At 49.8% G+C, this 21,795-nt stretch overlaps 4 protein-coding genes across 4 annotated transcripts; 1 reads left to right on the top strand and 3 right to left on the bottom strand.

The window, feature by feature from the left end:
* The first annotated feature begins 3,565 nt into the window (after positions 1 to 3,565).
* On the top strand, positions 3,566 to 11,965 carry LOC128267771 (F-actin-capping protein subunit alpha). The gene is made up of 2 exons (XM_053004690.1): positions 3,566 to 4,616; positions 9,060 to 11,965. Exons 1-2 carry the CDS (start codon positions 4,370 to 4,372, stop codon positions 9,692 to 9,694), a joined length of 882 nt encoding a protein of 293 aa, XP_052860650.1. The 5' UTR covers positions 3,566 to 4,369; the 3' UTR covers positions 9,695 to 11,965.
* Positions 11,966 to 12,094: 129 nt separating this feature from the next.
* LOC128267775 (uncharacterized) lies at positions 12,095 to 12,559 on the bottom strand. The gene is made up of 2 exons (XM_053004695.1): positions 12,409 to 12,559; positions 12,095 to 12,352 (listed from the first exon to the last, which is right to left on the bottom strand). Exons 1-2 carry the CDS (start codon positions 12,557 to 12,559, stop codon positions 12,105 to 12,107), a joined length of 399 nt encoding a protein of 132 aa, XP_052860655.1. The 3' UTR covers positions 12,095 to 12,104.
* Positions 12,560 to 12,869: 310 nt separating this feature from the next.
* On the bottom strand, positions 12,870 to 17,466 carry LOC128267760 (vacuolar protein sorting-associated protein 26B-like). Its single transcript, XM_053004673.1, has 7 exons — positions 16,819 to 17,466; positions 16,478 to 16,688; positions 15,738 to 15,903; positions 15,505 to 15,669; positions 15,319 to 15,425; positions 14,733 to 15,251; positions 12,870 to 14,667 (listed from the first exon to the last, which is right to left on the bottom strand). Exons 1-7 carry the CDS (start codon positions 16,819 to 16,821, stop codon positions 14,084 to 14,086), a joined length of 1,755 nt encoding a protein of 584 aa, XP_052860633.1. The 5' UTR covers positions 16,822 to 17,466; the 3' UTR covers positions 12,870 to 14,083.
* Positions 17,467 to 17,783: 317 nt separating this feature from the next.
* LOC128267758 (ATP-dependent RNA helicase DHX33) lies at positions 17,784 to 19,928 on the bottom strand. Its single transcript, XM_053004664.1, has 3 exons — positions 19,807 to 19,928; positions 19,051 to 19,738; positions 17,784 to 18,995 (listed from the first exon to the last, which is right to left on the bottom strand). Exons 1-3 carry the CDS (start codon positions 19,926 to 19,928, stop codon positions 17,784 to 17,786), a joined length of 2,022 nt encoding a protein of 673 aa, XP_052860624.1.
* Positions 19,929 to 21,795: the final 1,867 nt, after the last annotated feature.

Raw genomic sequence — 21,795 nt, 5'->3', positions numbered from 1 at the left:
GCGGAACTTTCAGTTTTAATCCGATCACTTCCGGTCCCGGTGTTTCGCACCTCGCGTCGTTAATCGGATGGACGGATAATGATCTTGGAAATGGGTGGAATGTGATGGACGGTTTAACTTCCAAATCCGCGCGCTCGTTCACTTTAAATTCCACCCAACGTCGTCGGGGCCGGTAAAGGGCCGGGCCAGGCCAGCAGCAGCAGGGACACACTTATTTCTTCCGTGCACGAACAAAACTCGTTTGCTGGTGGTCGGTCGGTCGGTCGGTCGGGGGGGGATCGTGTAAATGGGTTTACCGAGCTACAACACCGGAAACTGGTTTCGCTCCGGGGAGAAGAAGAGTAATTTCCACCTCTTCTTCCTTCTCACTCGCTGGATGCACACCGTAATTCCAATTGCAATCACTCACACAAACATACACGTGGGGGCCATCAGACGCTTCTTAAAGGCACGATTTCGTTGGCAAATTCACTTGACTTCACAATCGGTACATTAGCATAAAAGAGTGGAGTATTTTTCAACTTTTGGCTCACGTTCACGTTACTTATCAACCCACTCTCGAGGATCACGCTGTGGAATGAAACAAAACACGTTAGCAACACGCGTTAGGGGTTTATGAAATGCATACGCACCACCGAACTATAATTGCTACGGAATGCAATTGCGAAACACTTTGTTCACCGCTATAAAAGTATATTTTGTGCCGACATGCGTATCATAGTAAATAATCACAAATAGAAAACAAACATCGATCAAAGTGACAAGCGAGCGCGCGCTATCGATTGAGAAACTCACAGCCGACTTATCGATGTTTCTCGATGCTGACGAAGCGCGGAGCGGGTAAATTGAAAATTCTCAACGACCGACGACAACTCAACTAGCCGGACGCGGCCTCATGAGTCATCGCCTCCGAAAGCAGCAACAAAGAAGGCCGAATGCTTCAAAGCAGCTGCCACACACGGCATTCTAGAGACGCGATCCTGCATTGATTTCGATGCGCACTTCGATTGCACTGTTCCACGCATTCGCGGATGGAAACTTAAAAAGCTTCTTCAAGGTTTTCGTGCAGACTGCGAAGCAAATCGGCGTGCCACGGGAAACGAAGAACAAGAAGGTATAGTGCACGTCGACAAGGTTAATCTAACACCGCTACATTACAGCACTGCATATCACTCTTTGGGCGCTACACGGTACGGCCATCGATGACTCCGCGCCGCGAGAATTTGTAAGGCTCGTTGCGCGCTTCTTGGCTTTCCTCGGCTCGTTTGCTTTGCACACAAAGAAAGCTAGTCTCCTCGATGCACGGAATCCCGGTGCGCGCGGAGCGAGCGGTTTCTATTCCTTCTTGTGCTCTTCCTTCCCACTTCCACGCCTCAGACCGCCACCTTTCCCCTAACGGGGCAAACGGAGACAGAGCACACCACGCAGGAGGGAGACGGATGAAGTGGAAAGAACCGTGGCGAAGCTTTGACCACACCACTTCGCATCGCGGCACAGCACCCGGATTCCCCACCGCACACTTAGCCCCTGCGCCGTGCACCCAGAGAGCAGCGCACCTTTTCTCCACGCATCTCTAAAGCTTTATTCTTCGCCTTCTTCTCCTTCTTTTCTAGCTTATATTCGCACACACACACACACACACCGGCAGCTTTATGGGCGACAGCTTCTTGGTTTTCTTCTTCGCAAGCTTCGCTTGATTCTGTGTGCACACCTATACAACCTGCGCGTTCTGTATTGATTCACCGTACGTTCATTCGCACACCTTTACATTTTACATTGCATTCGAAATTGATGACGATTCCTCTTCCATTTTTTTTCCTGTTACCACACTCTACGATGCACCGATTCGATTGATGAGCGATGATGTTTTATCTTACAACAAGCAGAATTCCTTCTTTCGATCACTTAAGCTTGATTTGTTGCATTTACCGCAGCGAATTCCGGCAGGCCCTAAGCCGCACACGAACAGTGGAGGTCAACTAATAAAGCGGGTTTGTCGCCGGACACGCGACACGCGTTCGTTCCCTTCAGCGCTCAAAAAAAGACTGAATTTTCTATTTGTATTTGAGGCAACAGAAACCGTTTAAACCACCATATTTCACTACTACTACTATCGCATGAATCGGTGAATTCCTGATGATGATGAATTATGCTGATGCCGCGTACGCTGGAGTGAACCAGCGTTTCAAAACAAATGCAGGGTTGTCTGATGATGGTTGAAGCTTCAAAAGTTCGGGAAGCTTCGGACTTTACTGGGTGACCAGACGAAGGGTAAAACCGAGCGTAAAATTAACTTATATTAACAAATCGTTTATGCTTCGTGTGGTCACCGAAATGTGAAACATGATTACATTCGTGTTTTTGGCCCGAGAAAATAAAAATCGAAGAGGTAAGTTGAATTCTAATTAGTTTTTTTCTGTTTTTTTAGATTTTGTTGCTGTACCAGCAAATTAGAACTTACGCATAAGGCATAAACGTATTGACATAAGCGCAAACGATTTGACGTTAAAGATTAATGTCAAATCAAGTGTTTACGCTTCGTCTGGCCTTCCTGCGGTGCCACACGGTGCATAACTATAACACGTAACACGTAACATAGTGTCAAATCTGGTATGCGTCCTGTGTAACGTCTTGGGTTGCGCCATGTATAACGTCGTGTCGTGGGTCTGCTGAGCCACAACGCTTTTGGCGCCTGTACTGTCAAAATTGTTATATGAGGCTGTTATACCTGCTGTTATGCACCGTGTGGCAGCGCAGTTCCAGTTAGGGCGGAAATTCTCGAAACCACAGTGCTTCACCACTACTATCGCATGAATCGGTGAAGTCCTCATGGTGATGAATGTCGATGATGCAGCGTGAGTTCATTCCGTCGTTGTGGTAGTAAAAATGATGTGGTTGGTAAAAATCTGTCCGCGGCCGTTGTTATTTGTTTTTCCGACACTTTTGGACAGATTTTATTCAAATATTTTGACTGCATAATCTGAAGAGTTTCCAGCATAAAAGGAAATCATCGATAATTTAACTATCACACGTTTGCACCCGAAAATCACGGCGAGAACCGAAGATAATCGGTAACTGCGAGAACGGTGACGAGACCACCGTTTCAATGTCGTGGGCCGTTTGGAACTTTCTTACCACGAAATGTATAGAAGAACGTAAAACTGTAGAACAATTCGACAAGTGTGTTCGTCAAAATGACAATTGTATAAAATTGTAAGATCAGCTAAACTCAGCGACTGCGATCGCAGAAGAATCAGGCGAAAAGCCACAAATAATGCTCCCGATGAGCAGTTAAATTTTGAAAACTGTCAAACTTTGAAGCGTTCGACGAGAGACACTAAACATCCTCTTCATCCTGTCACATTTTCTCTCACTCGCCCGACGACTCAGTTTGTCTCGCTCGGCAGTCGTCATCAGACACAAAAAATCAGTCGGAACTGGTGTTGGGACGAAGGTGTTCGCGCTGCAGAAAACTTGTGCTGTGCGTGTTCAGGGCTTGAATTTTGGTTGAAACTTGTTCGCAATCAGCAAAGACTGTGTGTAAAAGGGCAAACCCTGCGGCCGTACTTGATGCGAAAGTGTGCTGTCTCAGCGGGACGCATCGGTGTTGCTGCGGTCTTGGTAGTGATTTGGTTTTGTCACCTTTCTTTTCCGACGCGCTAGTCGTTGCCTGCTCTGTTCTACGAACCATTGCCAGCTTGAGTCGCATTCGTTGCATTGTTCTTGTAGAGGCGCTGCCGGAAATTGAGCGTTTCTTTCGCATTGTTTCAAAAGAAGAAATTATTACTCATCGTCGCGGCTCGCCCAGCAGAGAGGAGTGTGTACGGTCGACGTGGTGTGCGTGTCCGGCGGCGGTGCAAATAATATCGATAATAACGGTGCGAGTAGTGGTGGTGTCGTCGAGCGAGAACGGGGCAGTACTAGAACGCGTGACTGGGCGAGAGCGAGAAGCGTGCGCTGTGGCACGAGCAAGAGAGCGACAGAGAGAAGCGAGCAATACGTCATCGTGAGCGGTGGGGAAGAAGAAGCAGTAGGCTGCGATACAAGTGTCAAAACGTCGTCGCCTCCTTCGTCTGCGGTTGTGTAGCCAATTTCCATCGTCCGTGCTGATTGATGTGCTGTTCGTGAGAACACATAAAAATTTAGTGTTTCCTTAGTGGCCCACCCAGAAAGCATAAGTGATAAATGCGGCCACCACTGCCGTGAGACGACACGCATACACGCGCACACGGATTCCTTCTTCCTGCAGTGCAGCAGCAGCAGAAGACGTGAGCACAACCAAGAAGACGGTGGTTGCTGTCATTCCGGAAAATCCGGTGCGCGTACAAAAACACGGACAGGAAGCGAGAAATAAACCGACGCAAACACAATGGCAGACGTGGATGATGTGATAAGCGATCAGGATAAAATCCGGATCGCGTCCGACTTCCTGATGCACGCACCGCCCGGCGAGTTCAACGAGGTGTTCAACGATGTCCGCGAGCTGCTGAACGACGATCGGCTGCTCAAGGAAGGAGCCAGTGCCGCCTGCGCCCAGTACAACAAGGATCAGCTCACTCCGGTCATTCTGGAGAACTCGGAAATCGCGGTGCTGATCTCAGAACACAACGATCTAGGTAATATATACATTGCAGGAGCCGCAGCAGCGGGTTCAAGGAAGTTTCTTTCGAGGTTACCTTTACGGCGTGTCGCGCCGTGTTTGACCGATTAAACGCCCCGATAGCGGGATGACAGAGAAAGGGGGTCGCCATGAATAGTTTCGGAACGAAAACGAAACGCAGCGCGCGGCGGACTACGTAGGTTGCGTATTTTTAGAAATCTTTCTATCACCCTTCGTTCGCTCCGCATTCCCTTTGCAATTGCGCCTCCTCTGGCCATATCCGATAAAAAGGGTAGTAAGGGTGCGAAGGAAGAAACGGAAGGAACACTACGGGGTGGCCACTAGGAGTGCGGGGCACCGCGTAACTTATTTTCGATCGGAGCTAAAACGCGCGCGTCACCAATGCGGCTTCCTTCTGTGGCACGACAAATATCTGTTATCATGTGGCACCATCGTCGGGGAAGGACCGAGATTTGAGGTCATCGCCTGAAAAAGGATGTAGAAGGAAAAGTCATGCGATTAGCTGTCCCAATTGGCGAACTGAGCTCGCACGAAAGGCTCCTTCCGATTTTGGCGGGATGGTGATCGAAATCCCGTTGATACACTACGCACTGAGTGTAAATCAGGTGAAGCCAGATTCCAGACTTTATCGTGGCTCGCTCGGGGCTCAGCAACTGATAAGAGGTGTGCCAAAGGGCTCACAGACTAACTGATAAGATAGCAATACCAAACCTCTACCAACATTCAGGTGGTTGTTTGTTGTTAATTCATTTTATTAAGCCATACAATGATTTCGTAATGGCCATCGCTACCATTTAAATAAAAAGTTAGAACCAAATGACAAGGCTAAAGGTCGTTTGCACTTGAGGTTCGTATGTGTCTATTGTCATGTGTGACCTGTTTGGGACAATTCTCGGAGCACCAATATTGTGGCAATCGATCAATCAATTGCAATTGCTTGTCAATGTACACTCGTTGTTCGCTGACCTTCAAATGGGCACACCGACTGCGCACAGTAGACTTCCATAAGTGGCCATTGGAATGATCGCATCGCATTGCAGTTTAGACGGGAACTAAACGACTAAAACATAACTGCGCTGCCACACTGTGCATAACTGTTACGCGTAACACGTTATGGGTCTGCTGACCCACAACGCTTTTGACACCTACTGATCGCTTTACTGTCAAAATTGTCGCGGTAGGAGGCTGTTATATCCGTTGTTATGTGCCGTGTTGCACCGCAGTAAGGCAAACGTATTTATTCTACTTTATTGTAGAGGAACCGTAGAAACCGAACATTGTCGGTCCCGATCCTGGATCCAACTTCGGTCGGCATCGGTAGCGGCACCACACCACAGAGCAACGATAAGCAATCGAGGGTGTAAATTAATGGACAACAAAACGGCGTGGCGCAACATCCTCCCCTTGCCATCGCACACCCTGACCGCTTTATCTTCTTCGATTGTTTTTTCCCCAATCCTTCATGTTGGCGGCTGTCTCCGGGACTGTGTGAATCATACTCTCGCGTAACATCTGCGCCTGGTTTGGAATGAGCTCATGCTTCTTTCGGCCCGTGGCACAATTTCTCCAACCGTGCCACAATCCAGTTCCGGGCGCGTACCAATCACCGATCAGTCGCTCATCTTTTGGCCGCGGAATTCCGCATTGTTGTAAACTCGAGCAATCTTTTCTCTGTTTCTGTTTTCGCCCACTTGCTTCTGCGGCGGTGGACTTTCGGCTCGGCGGCGTAGCTATCGGTTTCGGTTCGAGAAAACCGCACTGGCCCCACATGGCTCCGGGTCAGATAAGGCACAGGGCGGCGACTGTGTATGGTAACTGTAGAACGAGCGTGTTTGATAAGAAAACCCGCGCTCCCCGTTCGACCCAAACTCTGGTCTCGTGCTAGAGGACAACGCCCAACGCGCCTCGAACTCGCGGCTGGCAGGTATTGGTTCCGCCTGTCGCATGACCGTCGCCGTCTAATCTTCTTCCGGCGCCATCTAGGGGACCACCGTTTGTTGGCACTTTGCCGCGATCATTCCTCTCGCGGGCTAGGCCAACAACTTGTCTCTCCCCCGGTCGGTCGGTCGGTCGGTCGGTGGGTAGCTTTCACTTTCAAACGCTGATGGTGGTCACCACCCCCATTTTCCGTCGAAATAGATTCGCGGCTCGTCGAGAAATGCCTATCTTGTCTTGCCTTTGCCTCTCCGGCCACCCATTGGGTTGCGGTGAAATAGGGGCTTTATTGTTGCCTACGGATTTCTTGATCGAACGGGTAGCGATAGCGAAACATCGCTCCGCGCATAACACAATTCGAGCGTGTAAAACTGCGTCGGAATGTAGTTTTGTATCAGAAAAACAATCTGTAGCCACCGGCCACCGCCTGGCGCCGCCCTACTGTGGAAACTGCAAGCTTTTAATTTGCTGTGGGCCGGTGACATGAACTGTTTGTCTTCATCTCTCCGTCGGGCATCAAATTGGAAGTAAAATTTGGAATTTTCCACCGGCCACTGGCGGTCACCTTTTCTCTCCGGCCCAGCGGGGTGCGCGACACGTGCGAGTGGTTTTTCGGTGGAAAAACGTTGAAACTACAGTAGCGTGGGTTTTTGGGTGGTCCACCGACCGTTGGTGGTGGTTACGAGAGTGGCCATCATTATAAAACTCCCATACAAAAAGGTTGAGTGGACGTCGCCCCGGTCGTTCAAGAGAGTGGAGAGTGGCTTTGGCTTATCAGCTCGGTGTCGGGTACTTGAACCACAACGCATAACGCAGCCAGCACCATAAAAGGCGAAAGAAGTCGCCGGACAACAGAAGACCGTAAGGCACACAGGCAGGCAGCGGTGTGCAAGGTTTGTGTGCCTTGGTGGGGCATCTCTCTGCGCAGTAGTAGTGTGACTTATTTGGTAATGATCGCGATTTTATTCGGTTCGTTCGGATCCGGCGTGCCAGGTGCTAGGTCAAAAGGTGACCAGTGAAATGTTTCAGACAGACATTTCTACTATCGTCCGCAGAGGGAAAATCGCGGCCTACCGATCGATCGGATTGTAACAACACCATAAATCCGGAGCATCACATTCGATTGATTTCAAATTCAGGCCGGTTTCGGTTACGACCAGTTACGCAACGGCCATATATGCTCTACGCCACGGGTGCGTGATTGCGATTGTAATTAAAATCCAAAGCTCGGCACGCCTCCACCTTGCCGAACCGAACTGCTAAAAACAGCAGCAGCATTTGTATGGCCCCGCACAGGCCAAAGAGAACCGGAGATGATCAGCGCGCTTACCGTTTCACGCACACGTGTGTGTTCAATAAATAATAGATTACTCTACCGATGGAACAACAGCAAACAATCCCTTCCGGCGCGGGGCGGCAGTATCCATTTCATCTGCCTCGGCGTGGTGGTGAAGCTCGACCGACCGACCGACCGTTGTTTCTCGTTTGATTAGCAATGGAAGATAGGCTCAGCTATCAATCAATTCATCACATCACTCCGATCATCGTAATCTTTCTGTACGCAGCTCGTTGTGGCCCCTTTCGATGGATCGATGGGTGGTGTATCTAATTTAATCTCACTTCGCAAAGCCATTCGCCATCGCTTAATATAGAACATCATAAAGAACACGGGGAGCAGAAACAGAACATGGTTCGCTCCGATATGTGCGGCCGGAGCCGCGAATCGCGTTCAATCAGTTCGCTCCCGCCGTGGTGAGGTGGCCGAAAAATCAATAGACATGCCCAACGTAAAGTAGAAGTGCGGTTGCTTCATTCCGATTCTGTTTCTAGTTTCGTAAGTCCAGCTTATGAAAGTACGATAATCTTTTGGACGATGCCTTTTGGACTTGTTGGTTGATTAATTTTCATTACTTTATCACCTTGTTTCGGCTGCTTGTTTTAGAAACACAGCTTGTTGGTCATCTTGCGTCTCGTTTATGCGAATATCTTTTTGTCGGTTTGTCGTAAACGAATTATGGCCAAGCCGACGGGGCCCGTATGGTGGTGATTATCCGATTTGTGAGGTGCTTAAGCTACGCCCGGAGGTCGTTGTCCTATGGAGGAGGTACCACGCAAACCACGCCGATGGTGGTAATGCTTCCTTAGAGCATTAGTAATGGTGGTGCATGCGATGACAGGAGTTAAATAAACGGTTCCCCGCAGCGAAACACAAGCATTCCGAGAAAATTCAGGCCAATAGAGGCAGAGTGAAGCGGTTGATGATCGCGACAATTGTGTGTCAACAAGCGTGCCAAGATAGAAACAATGAATTGGGGAGGACACAATGATTCTGACACGAGACGGCTCGCTGGCCGCAAGATTGTATGATTCACCTCAAAAGACAAAGAAAATGTAACCTCCGGCGAACGGCCTGATTTATGTTTATTGTTGGCGCCAGGCACGATCGTGTCTTTTTGTTCTAGTAAGAAGCTTGACGTTATCGTGTCCTTCTCTTCCCTTTTAGGTGGTGGCCGTTATTATGATCCGCGGACGAAGCAAAGCTTCAAGTTCGATCACCTGCGGAAGGAAGCGTCGGACCTGCAGAACCACGACGGGGACCACCCGTCGGAGCAGTGGCGCGCGATGCTGGACATCGAAACGCTCACGTACTGCGCCAATCACTACCGCAACGGTTCCTGCTCCGTGTACGGCCGGACGGTCAACGGGCAGATCACGCTGAACGTGTGCATCGAGGACCACCAGTTTCAGCCGAAAAACTTCTGGAACGGCCGGTGGCGCTCGGTGTGGGCGATCACCTTCCCCGCCGGTAGCGGTGGCGGTGGCGGCGGTTCCGCCGAGCTGAAGGGATCGCTCAAGCTGCAGGTCCACTACTACGAGGACGGCAACGTGCAGCTGGTGTCGTCAAAGGACTTCCGCGAGATGGTGCCGATCACGAACGAGGCGAACACGGCGAAGGAAATCATACGGGTGATCGAGGAAAGCGAGCACGACTACCAGACCGCAATATCGGAAAACTATCAGACGATGTCCGACACCACGTTCAAGGCGCTGCGGCGGCAGCTGCCCGTCACACGGACGAAAATTGACTGGAGTAAGATAGTGTCCTATAGCATCGGTAAGGAGCTGAAGACGCAGTAGAAGATCGGGATCGAGATGTTCGAGATCGATGAGAGAAAGATCCGGGGAATACGCGGGGGAAGGAAAGAGTCGCGTGGCACGAAGTTGCCGATCAAAGCGGTGCGTAACTTGTAAAAGTGATCAGCGCGGAAGAAGAAATTCTTTGATTTTGTTTTGTTTCGTTTTTTTATGAAGAAGAAAAAACCCAGAATTGCTCGGCACACGTACAGGAGCCAGACGGAACTTGAGAGCCACCGGAAGGAGAGTGAGAGAGAGAGAGAAATAAAAATATAGAAGAGAGAAACATGGACAGTGAAGCTTCACTTCATTCAAATCAAAGCCACAAGATCGCATCGTTGGCGAGGACGGATCGTAAATTTATGCTCGGCAGTCAGGAATTTGCCTTTTGCTTTTTGTGTCTTTCGTTGCTCGATCGGTGTGTTTTCGATTTTAATCATTTCGCTTTAAGATACATTTATTTACAATCAGAAATGTGACGTGTTTCGATGGTCGGTCAGGATGCCGCCACAGACAGTAGTGGCAGCCGATCGCTCTTGGAACCCGAAACGATGCATTCAATAAACCATCTTCGACACAACCCTTTTTGGCTCTCGTCATAAGGAACGCTTCGTAATTCTATCGCACCCGCGCGGCAACCATTTTATTCTATGTCCATTTTCTGGCTTTTGGTTAAAATATTGTGCTCCCCTATACCATTTATGGCAAACGAATCAATGGCTGAGTATGGTTATGGAAAGGTCAATAAGGCGAAAGATGCCGCGATGTGGTGCAAAATAAGAAATCGGTGGTTGCATCGACGACCAATAATCGAGATCGTTTATGGTCGTGCCACTATCGAGGTTTATCATTAGCAAAATAGTAGCGAAAATGTAAAACACTCTCTGCTCTGCAAGGAGGGGCCGACAGGGATGCACGCGAAGGTGGTAAACAAATGTAACCTCTACCAGCACTACTACTAGCTTAACGGTGGGCAAGAAGCAGTATGGACGTTAATGCGCTCAATAGTTTATTTTAAAAAATTGATCACTGTCTTGCACTTAAATATAAGCAACCGCCTGCGTGTGCCTGCTGCAGTGATGCTGTGTACGGTTTACAGAACTATGTAAATGCTAAGAAACGAACATCATCCGAGCATCAGCGAAAAGATCGCCAATGTGGCGGACGCGCTCTCCAGCACCGTTTGTTATGGTTTTGCGTTATGATAAGCGCTGATAAATGATAGAGAAAAGAGTCGAGGAGAAGAGTAACGAAGACGATGATGAGGGTGTGCGGATGAGGGGATCGCTTACAAGCATCCCTACAGTTGCCTTTCTTTTGTGCGGCAGTCCTTCAGTTCAATGGACCCCCCGGGGACAGACCCTCGGCACTCATAAAGCTCTCATCCATACGATTCCGTATCAATCACGCACATTCTAGCCCATTGTCCTTTTTGATTTCTTCTTTGTCCCTTACCTTGTGTTTGACACTTTCCGCGCGAAAAGGTGATTCAGAACCGGACTGAGAGGCGCGGCGGCAAACCGAGGTCGCATGCATTTAGTAGTGTGAGCGATGGCCACTTCCGATGCCGCAAAACGTGCAGCCTCGGATTTACTATCCCAGCGATAGGCGACTTTTTTTTTATTCAATCGCGCTTATTAAGGCGCTGACGATCAGTTTAGTATTTCTATCTGTTTTGTCTTCGATTCTTTTACCCCGGGACATTTTTTCTTCTCTGGTTGAATTCAGTCCCTTGCGATGATCCCGTGGGTGCCCGTTAGGAGGCTGTATGATAATTTTGTTTCACTCGCAAAAAACTGAAGGCCAAACCGAACGGATAGATAAAGCGTTTTACTACGTGGTGCATCGTTTGTAGATTAGTATAAAATGGTTAACATTGAGATTGATGCGAGCCGTATGGCAACACAGCGCAACTTCGAATTTCGACACCGCGAAGGAAGAACGCACCGAGCCCAGCCAGAACGAACGAACGAACGACAAAGGGAAATCAAACGGACCCCAGGTGCCCCGCGGGATGATATGTAACGATAAGATACTGCTTCCGATCGAAAGGGACAAGCAAAGCAGAGATTGCCAACCTGTCGGCAGCAGGAACACGTACCGGCAATCATAGACAAATGGTGCATCTGTGCTAAACATGAAATCAAATGAGGCAAAAAAGTAGGAGCACGGAAGTCGAAATGAAAAAGACGAGAAAAAACGGCCCCTGCAGTCTTTGGAGAGAACTGGCAGGAACAATATTAATTAACTGTATGAAATGAATTATTATTACAAGCGATATAAGAATTAAATAAAATTCATAAAAAAGAAACACTGTCCAAAATATTTGTTGTGGATACGGCTTGTTCCTTTGGGGGAATGACTATAAAAATTAATTTATTCTACACCGATTTGTTCGCGGCATGCACCGGATTCACGCTTCTCGTTCTCCTTTTATCAGTAACCTTCGGTTGGGTTCGTTTTGCAGTTCCAGCTCTGCCCGTTTGATAACCCACCGTTCGTCGGAGCCTAGTTCGGCCCAGAAGTAGTACTTCCCTTTCGTTTTCGGACCCTTCACTGGCACCGTAAAGCTGTCGACCTTTCCTCCGCCGAATTTTTTGCTCTCCTCACCGATATCGAAGCTCAAATCCTTGATCGGTTCACCAAGCACCTGAACAGCGCCTGTGAATCGTGTACAAAATTCGTAATGATGCCAAATTCAGGATGTTCAGTTTTACCGGCATGAGAGCGTAGCAGTTTCATCGAGTCCTTGTAGTACGTTTGTTTGCGTATTTTGTCCTCCAGCTTCACCTTCATTACCAGGGCGGCCGTAATGCCGCCGATGGCTACATATATTGCCGTTTTTCCCAGAGTTTTCAGTGACACCATGCCGTGAAATTGGGTTTCGTTCGTACAATGAAAATATGGATTTCAATCGTAGGAACTTGCGAAGAACCGGCAGCAAAAATTGACGTTTCAACCTGAGTTTGTTTACGTTTTGGAATGTTTTGTACTAGTTCAGGCCATATGTGCCCAGTGAAAATTGCACACAATATGTCCGTGTACTCGCAGCTCATTTCTTTCAAATTTTACTAATGTGTTCTGGAACTGGAAATGCATTTCTTCAGAAAAGTCCCTAACGCCCGCTTTTTCCTTTCTCATATACATAGCATATTTATTCTCAATATATATATACCTCTCATAAATTTTGTTGTTGTTACTCTTCTCACCCATACATTGCGCGCCATAATTCCACGCGATTATTCCAAAATGCTCCAGCATATCGGCGAGCATTACTTAACCTCGCATACACAACGGAAATAAAAATGGTTACATGTACTGAAGTATTCACTCGTTTTTGCTGTTAATCGTTGCCTTCCTTCCTTCTTGCGCAACACGCTTATTGCTAATCTGCTGTTTCTGTGATACATGTTTTCGAGAACAGTTGCTCCAACATATTCGCCATTTCGACGGCTGAAGGGAATCGAGGTGCGTAAGCTACCGATATGGGATCCGGGGTTCGTAGCCGGGAAGATCGAACAAAGATCATTAAAGAAAAGTAATTAACCTACAGATTACGGTTGCCATAATAAACGTACCCGTGTTACGCCACGGGTCCAGCGCTCCACCAACATTCTTCTTTGCAGCTTTCAAATTTGTCTGCCTTTCCAACACACTTTTTAACCTAAGCCGAACAAAATGACTAAAAAATTCGACCGGGAGCGTTCACGGATGTTTGGATTTTTGTTTTGACCGGGGAGTAGAAATTTATAACAAAAGTCGGAAAATGATCTCGAGAATGTCGGCTTTTGTGAGAGGGTTTGATGTGAATGTGACGAAGATGATTCATTTTTTGTTTCTACTAACAACTAGAGGGCTTTGCGCCTGTTCACGGCGCGCGTTCCTCCTGATGCGGATGCGTTAACTCTATCAATCGGGGTTGCGCTAATGCTTTTGCCTTTATGTATTGCCGTGTGTTTTAATATCGTTCTGCACCATTACCATAACTAACAGCAAGAGCGTGTGTCGTCGTATAGCTTTTGATCCGAAAGGGATTGACCGAAAGCTTTGATAGGCGGCGAGGGATTAGTGACAAATTCGCGTGCCATTCGACACTGTTTCCACAACAACGCTCTACGCTCGTCTTCAGTGTCTTGCCTCTTGCTTAAACGTAGTCATCATACAAGTGCGTTTGCGTTGCAACTGTCGTCTTAACTATTGTTGTTTTTCTTCCTATAACAATCAAAAAAGAAAATGCTAAGGAAAAGGGATGCAAAATTTTGAATATTTTTACACTACAGCCCACACACACGCTTTGCCCTGCCTTCGGCTCGTGTTCCGTCGCCCGTTTACAAGGACATCGGATGATCGGTTTTTGAAGCGTTGCCGGAGCTTCACCTAGCGGCTTCAACTCTACTCAGCCAGCGGTTGTGCAGGTGAGGGTGCATTTTTCCCGCCCGACGAGGGTGCATGTGAGGATCGTGTGTGTAGTGGCGAGGAAGAGGATACGTCCTCAGCGTTACTAGTGCTTGTCACTTCCGCCCGGCTCAGCGCAGATGGCACTGCGGCTGGTGAGTCACCATCTGCCCTGCTCTCCGCCGGTGTCTCATGTTCTTCGACGGTGGCGTCGTCTGCCGGTTTCATCGTGCTGCTGACCGTCGGGGAGGACGTGTTCGGATCAGTCACCAGAACCGGCACCGGCGGTGGATTGCTGGCCGCAGTGAAGCTCAAATCGTTCGCATCGAACAGTGAGGACGTTTCCTCGTCGGTCGTTTGCGAAATCGAGGCCGCTCCGTCGCCCGCTTCCCGGTGCTGCTGCTGCGACGCTGGCGCCCGTGCCGGTGGCAAGGTATCCTCTTCGTCCGGTTCGACGTGAAGTGGTAGCTCGCCGGGTTTCAGGCTGCTAGTGTTGTTGGCCGCCCGCGAACTGTCCTGCTCGCTGTCCGCGTCGAGCATTTCGTCACTGCGCAGCCGGGCGGTCGGTTTCGGTCGAAGATCTTTAAGAAAGATTAAAAATTATTTCGCTGTACGGTCAACTCCGAACTCGAACACCAGAGCTTACCGGCTTGTGAGTTATCCTCCGTAAAGAGTCCCATGATTGGATTGGAATCGTCCGCACGTTTCGCGTCCTCATCGTCATCTCCACCGAGACCGGAGGTTGCCGAATTGGCGGCTGCGAGCGATGCCCCAAGCGAGCTCACGCCCTGCCCCACGAGATGGTGCGGTATGTGCGGATTGGTGCTTGATGACGTCACCGCCAGTTGGCCTCCCGGCAGCAACTGGCCACCCTGTGCGGCCGCGATCGCTGCCGCCTGGGACGGGGTTAGCGATTTGCGCGTCTTTTCAGCCTTGCGCCACAGTGTGATTTCTTGCTGCTTGAAGTACCGCCGATCCTCGGTGTCAATTAGCACTAGGTTGAGGAAGTAGCGCACCGAAAACTTCTTGTTAATCTCGCGCATCGTGACGGTCAGATCGTACCCGGCGAGAAACACGCGGATCGGTATGCTCTCCCCTTTGACCGGCGACCCGTCCATGATTTCGTACTTTGCGATAATCTCGTTCTCGGTGTACATGTTGGGCCCTGCGATCGAGTTGGGGAACGGTAAGGTTAAATCACCGATAAAACGCAGAAGATCGCGTGTACCCACCCGAACCGGTTTGCTCTCGCTTGATGATCGCAATTTCCATGTGTTTGATTTTGATGCGAACCAACAGAAAGTAGATTTTGCCAACGATTACATCCTTCAGATGGTACCTAACGACGGAAACCACGGAGTGTTAGCAATAGCGTTTCACTTTCCTCAGCAAACGGAGAAGTTCTCCGCGAAACTCACTTGCTCTTGTTGTACTCGAACTCGATATGCAAGCAGTCCTCGATACCGACCTCCATCTTAATCGGGCAGTTTGTGTCCGGGTAGCTCGAGAGTGTGTGCACCGCAATGTCAACCTCGCGCACGATATCACTCAAGCGCCGCACGATGGTGACACGCAAAAAATACCTGCGTGAAAGATGGAGGGTCCATTTAGTAACCGATGCTAGCAAAAGAGTCCAGAAGAAAGTGCTTACCGTAATCGTACGTTCGATCCAACGTAAACTTCGAACGGTTTCTCGACGTTGGCGAACTCAAACGGATAGGACGTGTTCTGGATGAGATCTCCCGGGCGGGCCAGCTCGCGTACGAGACTGAGAAAGTCATGATGGTTACCGCGATCGTAGTACAGCTCAATCTGACCTGAGGGTTGCAATGAGGAAAGGAAGGATTTAGATTAGCTGGCGACCACCAGAAGAAAGCCCCTGAGGCGGCACAAAAAAAAATCAATTGGATTGCAGAAAGGGCGGAATGTAAACATGGCCGGATATTGGAGTGATAAAGAAAATATTATGAAACAATATTTGCTTGAGGCCAACCAGCTCGCCGCCTGTAGTGGCACGTAAAAGAAATTATGATAAGAATTCGCCCACCACTTTTACGTGTCCTTTCCGTCGTTGCGTTTTGCGTCGATATTTGCACAAACATTAGCTCCCCGCGGCGAATGAGGGAGGCGCGCGAATGGAGCAGATGGTCCCAAGCGGGTGGATATCCAATTTCACGACAAGAGGCGCACGGCGGGCGGTAGCCACAATCAGCAGCAGCGCCAGCAACCCATACGCGCGCACGCAGCGGGCGCTTTTGCTTTCTCATGGCGTTAAATTAACCAAAGTGAATTCCAACACACACACACACACGCACAGCGTGCAGCAACAATTGACCACGACCGGCCGGAAAAGGACCGTATCTTGCTTGTTCCCGTTCCACGCGCACTTACCGATAAGCTCGATTTTGATGCCCTGGTGTTCCAGCTTGCTGCCCGGCTTCTTGAGCGTAATGTTCACCTTGCCACCGACCGTTTCGCCGTCGTAATACAGCAGATACTTGTCCTTCTTGCCGTCCTCTGTTTTGATCTCGGCCTGCTGCCGCTGCTCGGACCCATCGAAGATGATGTCGATATCGGCGGACTGGCCGAAGCGCAGGAAGTTCTAGTGACGGATAGAATGCGAAGAAGAAAATGAGCAATCCCAGTAGGCGGAGCGCCAAACCCTGAAGGGGCGACGATCGATCGATCGATCGATCAATAACAATTGAAAAGGGACGCGTGTGCGGGCTTACCATGGTCGTCGGAAGCTGCTAATGGTGCGCTTTCGGTAAACGGCTAAAGCTACTCTGCCCGGTGACCGTGGACTGTTCCCGTTGGACGGTTGCAAAGCCCGGTGATACGGGAACGGCGACACAAAATATCAGATATCCACCCCTGGCAAGAAGCCGTTCATGTGGCGAGCGTTTCAGAACACTCCGGCTGTTATGATTCCTTTGCAAATATACAGCACTTCACTTTTGCACAATTTTCCGGCCCATGGAGAGCATCAAAGGGGGGGACACCGCAGTTTTTTTTCGATATGATGCTTCTGGGACCTGAGACCGATCGCCGTCACACGAGTACGAAGGAAACGATTAGCAGCGTGCACCAGAGGTCCGAAGTTTAATCACGAAGGTGTGGACAGCAGAAAAAAAACGGAAAACCGTAACGTAGAACGATAATTCGACGGAGACTTTCCACCCTGCCCGATTCGGCAGCCAGTTTGCCGTGTATTATATAAGAAAAATGCACCGCTATGCACCGCCAATGGAACGATGCGACCGCGCCAGAACCACTTCAGTACCGCCCGGTGAAAGGGACCACTTTTTGGGAACCAATTTTGCGCCGATAAGCAAATAATTCCCCGTAGGTCGGTGGTGTTTCGTGTCCGCGCGAGTACTTTCGTTGCCTTTCGTGACTAATTTTTTTCCTTTTTCCGTTTCTGTTCATTTAGGCCAAATTGACTGAACACTTGTCATCCGAGTCGGCGGTGCGAGCGGGAAGACGATCGGCGCGAAAGAGAGAAACAACTGCACCGTCAGTTTGCTGTCAAAACGCGCTGATAGTATAACAGCTTTTTGCTATACTCACCTTGAAGCGTATGCCAGTTTCACTGAAAGTCCGGTACAAATCCGACGTTCTTGGATGAAAAAAGAATGATTTATTGCGAGTTCGAAGAATGTGATGGACATTTGGCCACTAACAGAATACTTTGGGCTCACTTGTGCGTTGCAAACGCTCGAAAGCCACTCTCACCGTAACCGGACTGGTTCGGGTGTGCGTTCGATGGCACCACCTCATCGATCCACTCGGCCGCGACTTCCGTCACGTAGCGCAGATAGTTGAGCCGCGTGGCCACCAACTCGGTGTAGACCACTATGGCCGGCCGGGACTTGCCGCTAATGGCGCTCGACGGGTGGATGCGGGCCTTAAGCGAGCTGGTCGTGGTCAGATAGAGATGATCGGGCTGTTTGGTGGCAATATTGGCGAACAGACCCACCAGCAGACACTTGGCTACCGGTACCGTATCCTTGCCACAGGAACTGGTCGGCATTTCGAGCGACTTGCAAATCTCACTCAGCTGCTCGCGTACCGAGGCCGCGTGCGTGAGATTGCGCTCGTGCAGAAAGTTATCGAAGCACCAGATCTTCGGTCTGGCTTTCGTTTTGAATTCGTTGAACACGTTCAGCAACGTTATGTGGTCGCCCGTTTTGTCGTAGAACTTCGAGTGCGCGATCAGCATCTGTTCGCGCTTCTGTACGCTGTTGGTGAAAATGTTTTCACCGGAAAGCATCGCGATTATCGTGAGCATCTCCTCAAGGCACCCGTACTTGGGTGCAGCCAGCAGCATCTTGGCGTACTTCGGGTCCAGCGGGAACCGGGCCATCTTGCTGCCTTGTACGGTGAGAATCGGGTTTTCCACCGACGAGATCGCGTTCAGCGCTTTCAGCTCCAGCAGCGCCCCGACTATTGCTTCATCGGGCGGTTGGTCGATAAAGTCAAAGTCTTTGTAACTGATGCCCAGCACGAGCAAATGCAGGATGGTGGATGCCAGATTGCAGCGCAGAATTTCCGGTACGGTCATTTTGTCCATCCGATCGTAGTCGGCCCGAGTGTACGTGCGGAAGCAGACGCCATCCGTAATGCGCCCGGCGCGCCCCGTACGCTGGTGAGCTTGCGCTTGTGATACCCAGGAAACTTTCAGCATATCCAGCCCGGTGATGGGGTCGTACGAACGGACCTTCGCTCGACCACAGTCGATTACGTACCGAATGCCGTTGATGGTGATGGACGTTTCGGCAATGTTTGTGGCGAAGATAACCTTCCGAACGTTGGATGGCGCTGGATTGAACACATCGAGCTGTTGCGTTTGCGGCAAAGCTGCGTACATTGGATATATGGCCAGTTTGATTAGATCTGAAGGGAATATCTAGAAGAAAAAGAAACAGTGAGTACACGCCGTGAGCTTCAAATAAACGCCAAACCTTTGCCAAACGTCGCATTTTGTTGACCGTTGCATCGATCTCTTCCTGGCCCGTCAGGAACACCAGTATGTCTCCGGGCGGATGTTTCTGGTGAATCTCAACCACCGTCTTGAGGCACGCCTCGATGTAGTGTATTTTCTCGACCATCTGGTATACCTTCACCTGGTACGTTCGGCCCTGCAGGTACACGATCGGGCAGTCGGAGAAGTAGCTCGCAAAGTGATCGCAATCCATGGTGGCCGACATAATGATCACCTTTAGCGGTGGCAATCGTTTGGCGGCCCGCGTTTGCTGTGCCTTTTTGACGATGCCCAGCAAAATGTCGGTCGCTACCGTGCGCTCGTGCACCTCGTCCAGTATGATTACGTTGTAGTTTCGAAGCTGCCGGTCGGACAGGGCCTCCCGGCACAGGATGCCGTCGGTCATGTACTTTATTTGTGTGTTTTCCGACGTCATGTCCTCGAAGCGTACCGTGTAACCGACCAGTTCCCCCAAACTCGTCCCCATTTCCATCGCCACCCACTTGGCGACGGTGATGGCCGCGACGCGCCGCGGTTGTGTGATGGCAATCAGCTTGTCTCCATTGAGACTGGCCTCGTAGATGAATTGTGGCATCTGAGTGGTTTTGCCGCTCCCAGTTTCGCCGAGCACGATCGTGGTCGGGGACTTTCGTATCAAGTCCATCAAGCTGCGGAAAGGCATGTTCATTAAACCACCGAGCGCTACAGGGCGAGTTCCACGTGCCAGCGGACTTACGATTTGCGCACGGAATAGATGGGCAGTGACTGCCGCTGCTGTTTGGCCGCATCCTGCTTGGTGTAGGAACGCGAAAGTTGTTGATTTCCCGAGCTGTTGCGGCTGGAAAGTCCAGAATCCATCCTCCGTCCGTTAGCGAGAAATTGCGCACGATGTAAATAAAAAAAAATGCGGCTCGTGTTTTGTGACAGACCTTTGCCGGATTCTGGCATGTTTCCTGGTAAACAATGGTAGGTGTATAGGTGAGGTTTTAAAACTAGCCAGTTAGCTGCGCGAACGTTTTAGTGTCTGGTGGAATGGGGTCCCTGTGCCTACACCGAAGTTGCCATAGAAGCTGAAAACTGTTTTCCACATCATTTTATTTTATTTATTTTTAAAGTAGTTTACCAATTTCACTCACACAGTAGTGCACCACGCATGGTAAACAGCATTAACAGCCGCCGGTAATGGGCGGCTAACTCTTCGGGCGGCTGAGTTCCCGGTTAAAAACCTGACTTTGCGTCTTCGAACCTGACTTTGAGTTTTCAAACCTGCGAAACGTTTTTCTTATTTTTTTGTGTTTTTTTCTGTCCGTCTTCGAGCAAGGTTGTGTTGTTGTGCGGCGTCTGCGTAGCCTGATTCTGTGGAATCTGCAACCATTTACCAGTACAGTAATAATAAAAAAAAGCTTCCAATTATTACCGTGTACTGGGATTACTTTCCGTTCCAATCGTTCCGTCGGATACTGCGGTTGCCGTTGCGGTCTTCCGGCAAAAAACGTATCCTAGCATCCTGCATCCTGCGAGCATCTTCTCCGTGCGTGTGTGTGCGTGTCTCCTGTGTCGTGACGCTATTTCAGGGGCAACGAAAATCGAGCATTCCCGAGGATGAAAATCCGGTGCTAAAAATGTAACGATGGCTTCTCAAGTGGCGTCTCCGGGAAGATGCTGTGAAGGATTATTGCTTCATGTGTTCGCTGTTGATTAACCCGTTGATAATCCCCGCCCCGTTAAGGTGTGAAGCTCTCGCGGAATCGCCAGCCGCGAGTGGAGAGAAATCGGTAGTGGAAAGTGTGTGACTTTCACGCGACGACGTTAGCCCAAATCCGTGCTGGTGTGGCCATCGAACTCACCTCCGAAACGTGAGCCCCCCGAAAGCCGCGAGCCGCTGGCAGGAAAGTTTCATCGAAGCACTATCAGGGGGCGATGGAAGTGAATGAAAACAAAGTCTGAGAGCCCGCAGCATCATCCGCCAAACGGTTGCTGCGATTATTTTTATCAGCTGCCAAAGGACATCTGTTTAAGCGAACGTGGTAGGCTGTTGCAGCGGGCGTGGGTTTTGTTGACAAAATCCCGGGCAACCGGGCACCCGAGCGCCCGGGCAATCCTTACCACCTTCGGTAGATTTTTAGGGAGTGTCTGAAGGCCACGATGCACGTCGATGATTTTTGGTGACCACCAGCCTGCATCCTTCATCAATTCTGGTTGCGAATCAATAATTTTCGACCTCGCGTGCCTCTGCCGAGCCAGAAGCTTGCACGACCAAGACCTTGACCACGTTTTTTAGCTTCAATTTCTCGTCCTCACCGGCTGGCTGGCCGGTTCCTCCTAATGAAGCATCCTGCAACTTGTCGGCCTAACGAACCGATGCTTATCGTCAATTAGAAGTCAATACTTTCAGTGGCCGTGTTCAGCCCAGTAAACCGAACGGATGCTTTCCTAAAAGGAAAGCGATCGATTAGATTACCGCATCGCTGCTGCCGTTGGAAAGGACGCACGGCGGTCAGGATGAAATGGCCCCGTCGACGGGGAGGAGTAGTGACGAAAGTTGGGCAAACATTCCCACCGAGAGAAAAGGCTCTTAAGCTTGGCCTTCTCCGGAGCAGAAGTGGTCCTGGCTGGTGGTGTGGCGCTTCTCTACTCTTCAGGTTGCCATTATTATGATACTCCGGTTAATGGGGTGCCGTCGTTTGTGTTGCTACCGTTTCTTCCAGGTTAGGTGAAAATGTTG

The sequence above is a fragment of the Anopheles cruzii genome, chromosome 2 (assembly GCF_943734635.1).
Source record: "Anopheles cruzii chromosome 2, idAnoCruzAS_RS32_06, whole genome shotgun sequence".
NCBI lineage: Eukaryota > Metazoa > Arthropoda > Insecta > Diptera > Culicidae > Anopheles > Anopheles cruzii.
The sequence above is the reverse complement of the archived record's forward strand: the minus strand, read 5'-3'. Positions and strand labels throughout refer to the sequence as shown.

Coding starts and splice junctions, on each gene's coding strand:
- LOC128267775 (XM_053004695.1), bottom strand. CDS start 12,559: ATGGTGTCACTGAAAACTCTGGGAAAAACGGCAATATATGTAGCCATC. Junction 12,353..12,408: donor ACTGCTACGCTCTCATGCCG/GTAAAACTGAAC, acceptor CACGATTCACAG/GCGCTGTTCAGGTGCTTGGT.
- LOC128267771 (XM_053004690.1), top strand. CDS start 4,370: ATGGCAGACGTGGATGATGTGATAAGCGATCAGGATAAAATCCGGATC. Junction 4,617..9,059: donor CTCAGAACACAACGATCTAG/GTAATATATACA, acceptor CTTCCCTTTTAG/GTGGTGGCCGTTATTATGAT.
- LOC128267760 (XM_053004673.1), bottom strand. Junction 15,904..16,477: donor CATCAAAATCGAGCTTATCG/GTAAGTGCGCGT, acceptor TGCAACCCTCAG/GTCAGATTGAGCTGTACTAC. Junction 15,426..15,504: donor TTCGAGTACAACAAGAGCAA/GTGAGTTTCGCG, acceptor TTCCGTCGTTAG/GTACCATCTGAAGGATGTAA.
- LOC128267758 (XM_053004664.1), bottom strand. CDS start 19,928: ATGGATTCTGGACTTTCCAGCCGCAACAGCTCGGGAAATCAACAACTT. Junction 19,739..19,806: donor ATCTATTCCGTGCGCAAATC/GTAAGTCCGCTG, acceptor GCCTTTCCGCAG/CTTGATGGACTTGATACGAA. Junction 18,996..19,050: donor AAATGCGACGTTTGGCAAAG/GTTTGGCGTTTA, acceptor TTTTTCTTCTAG/ATATTCCCTTCAGATCTAAT.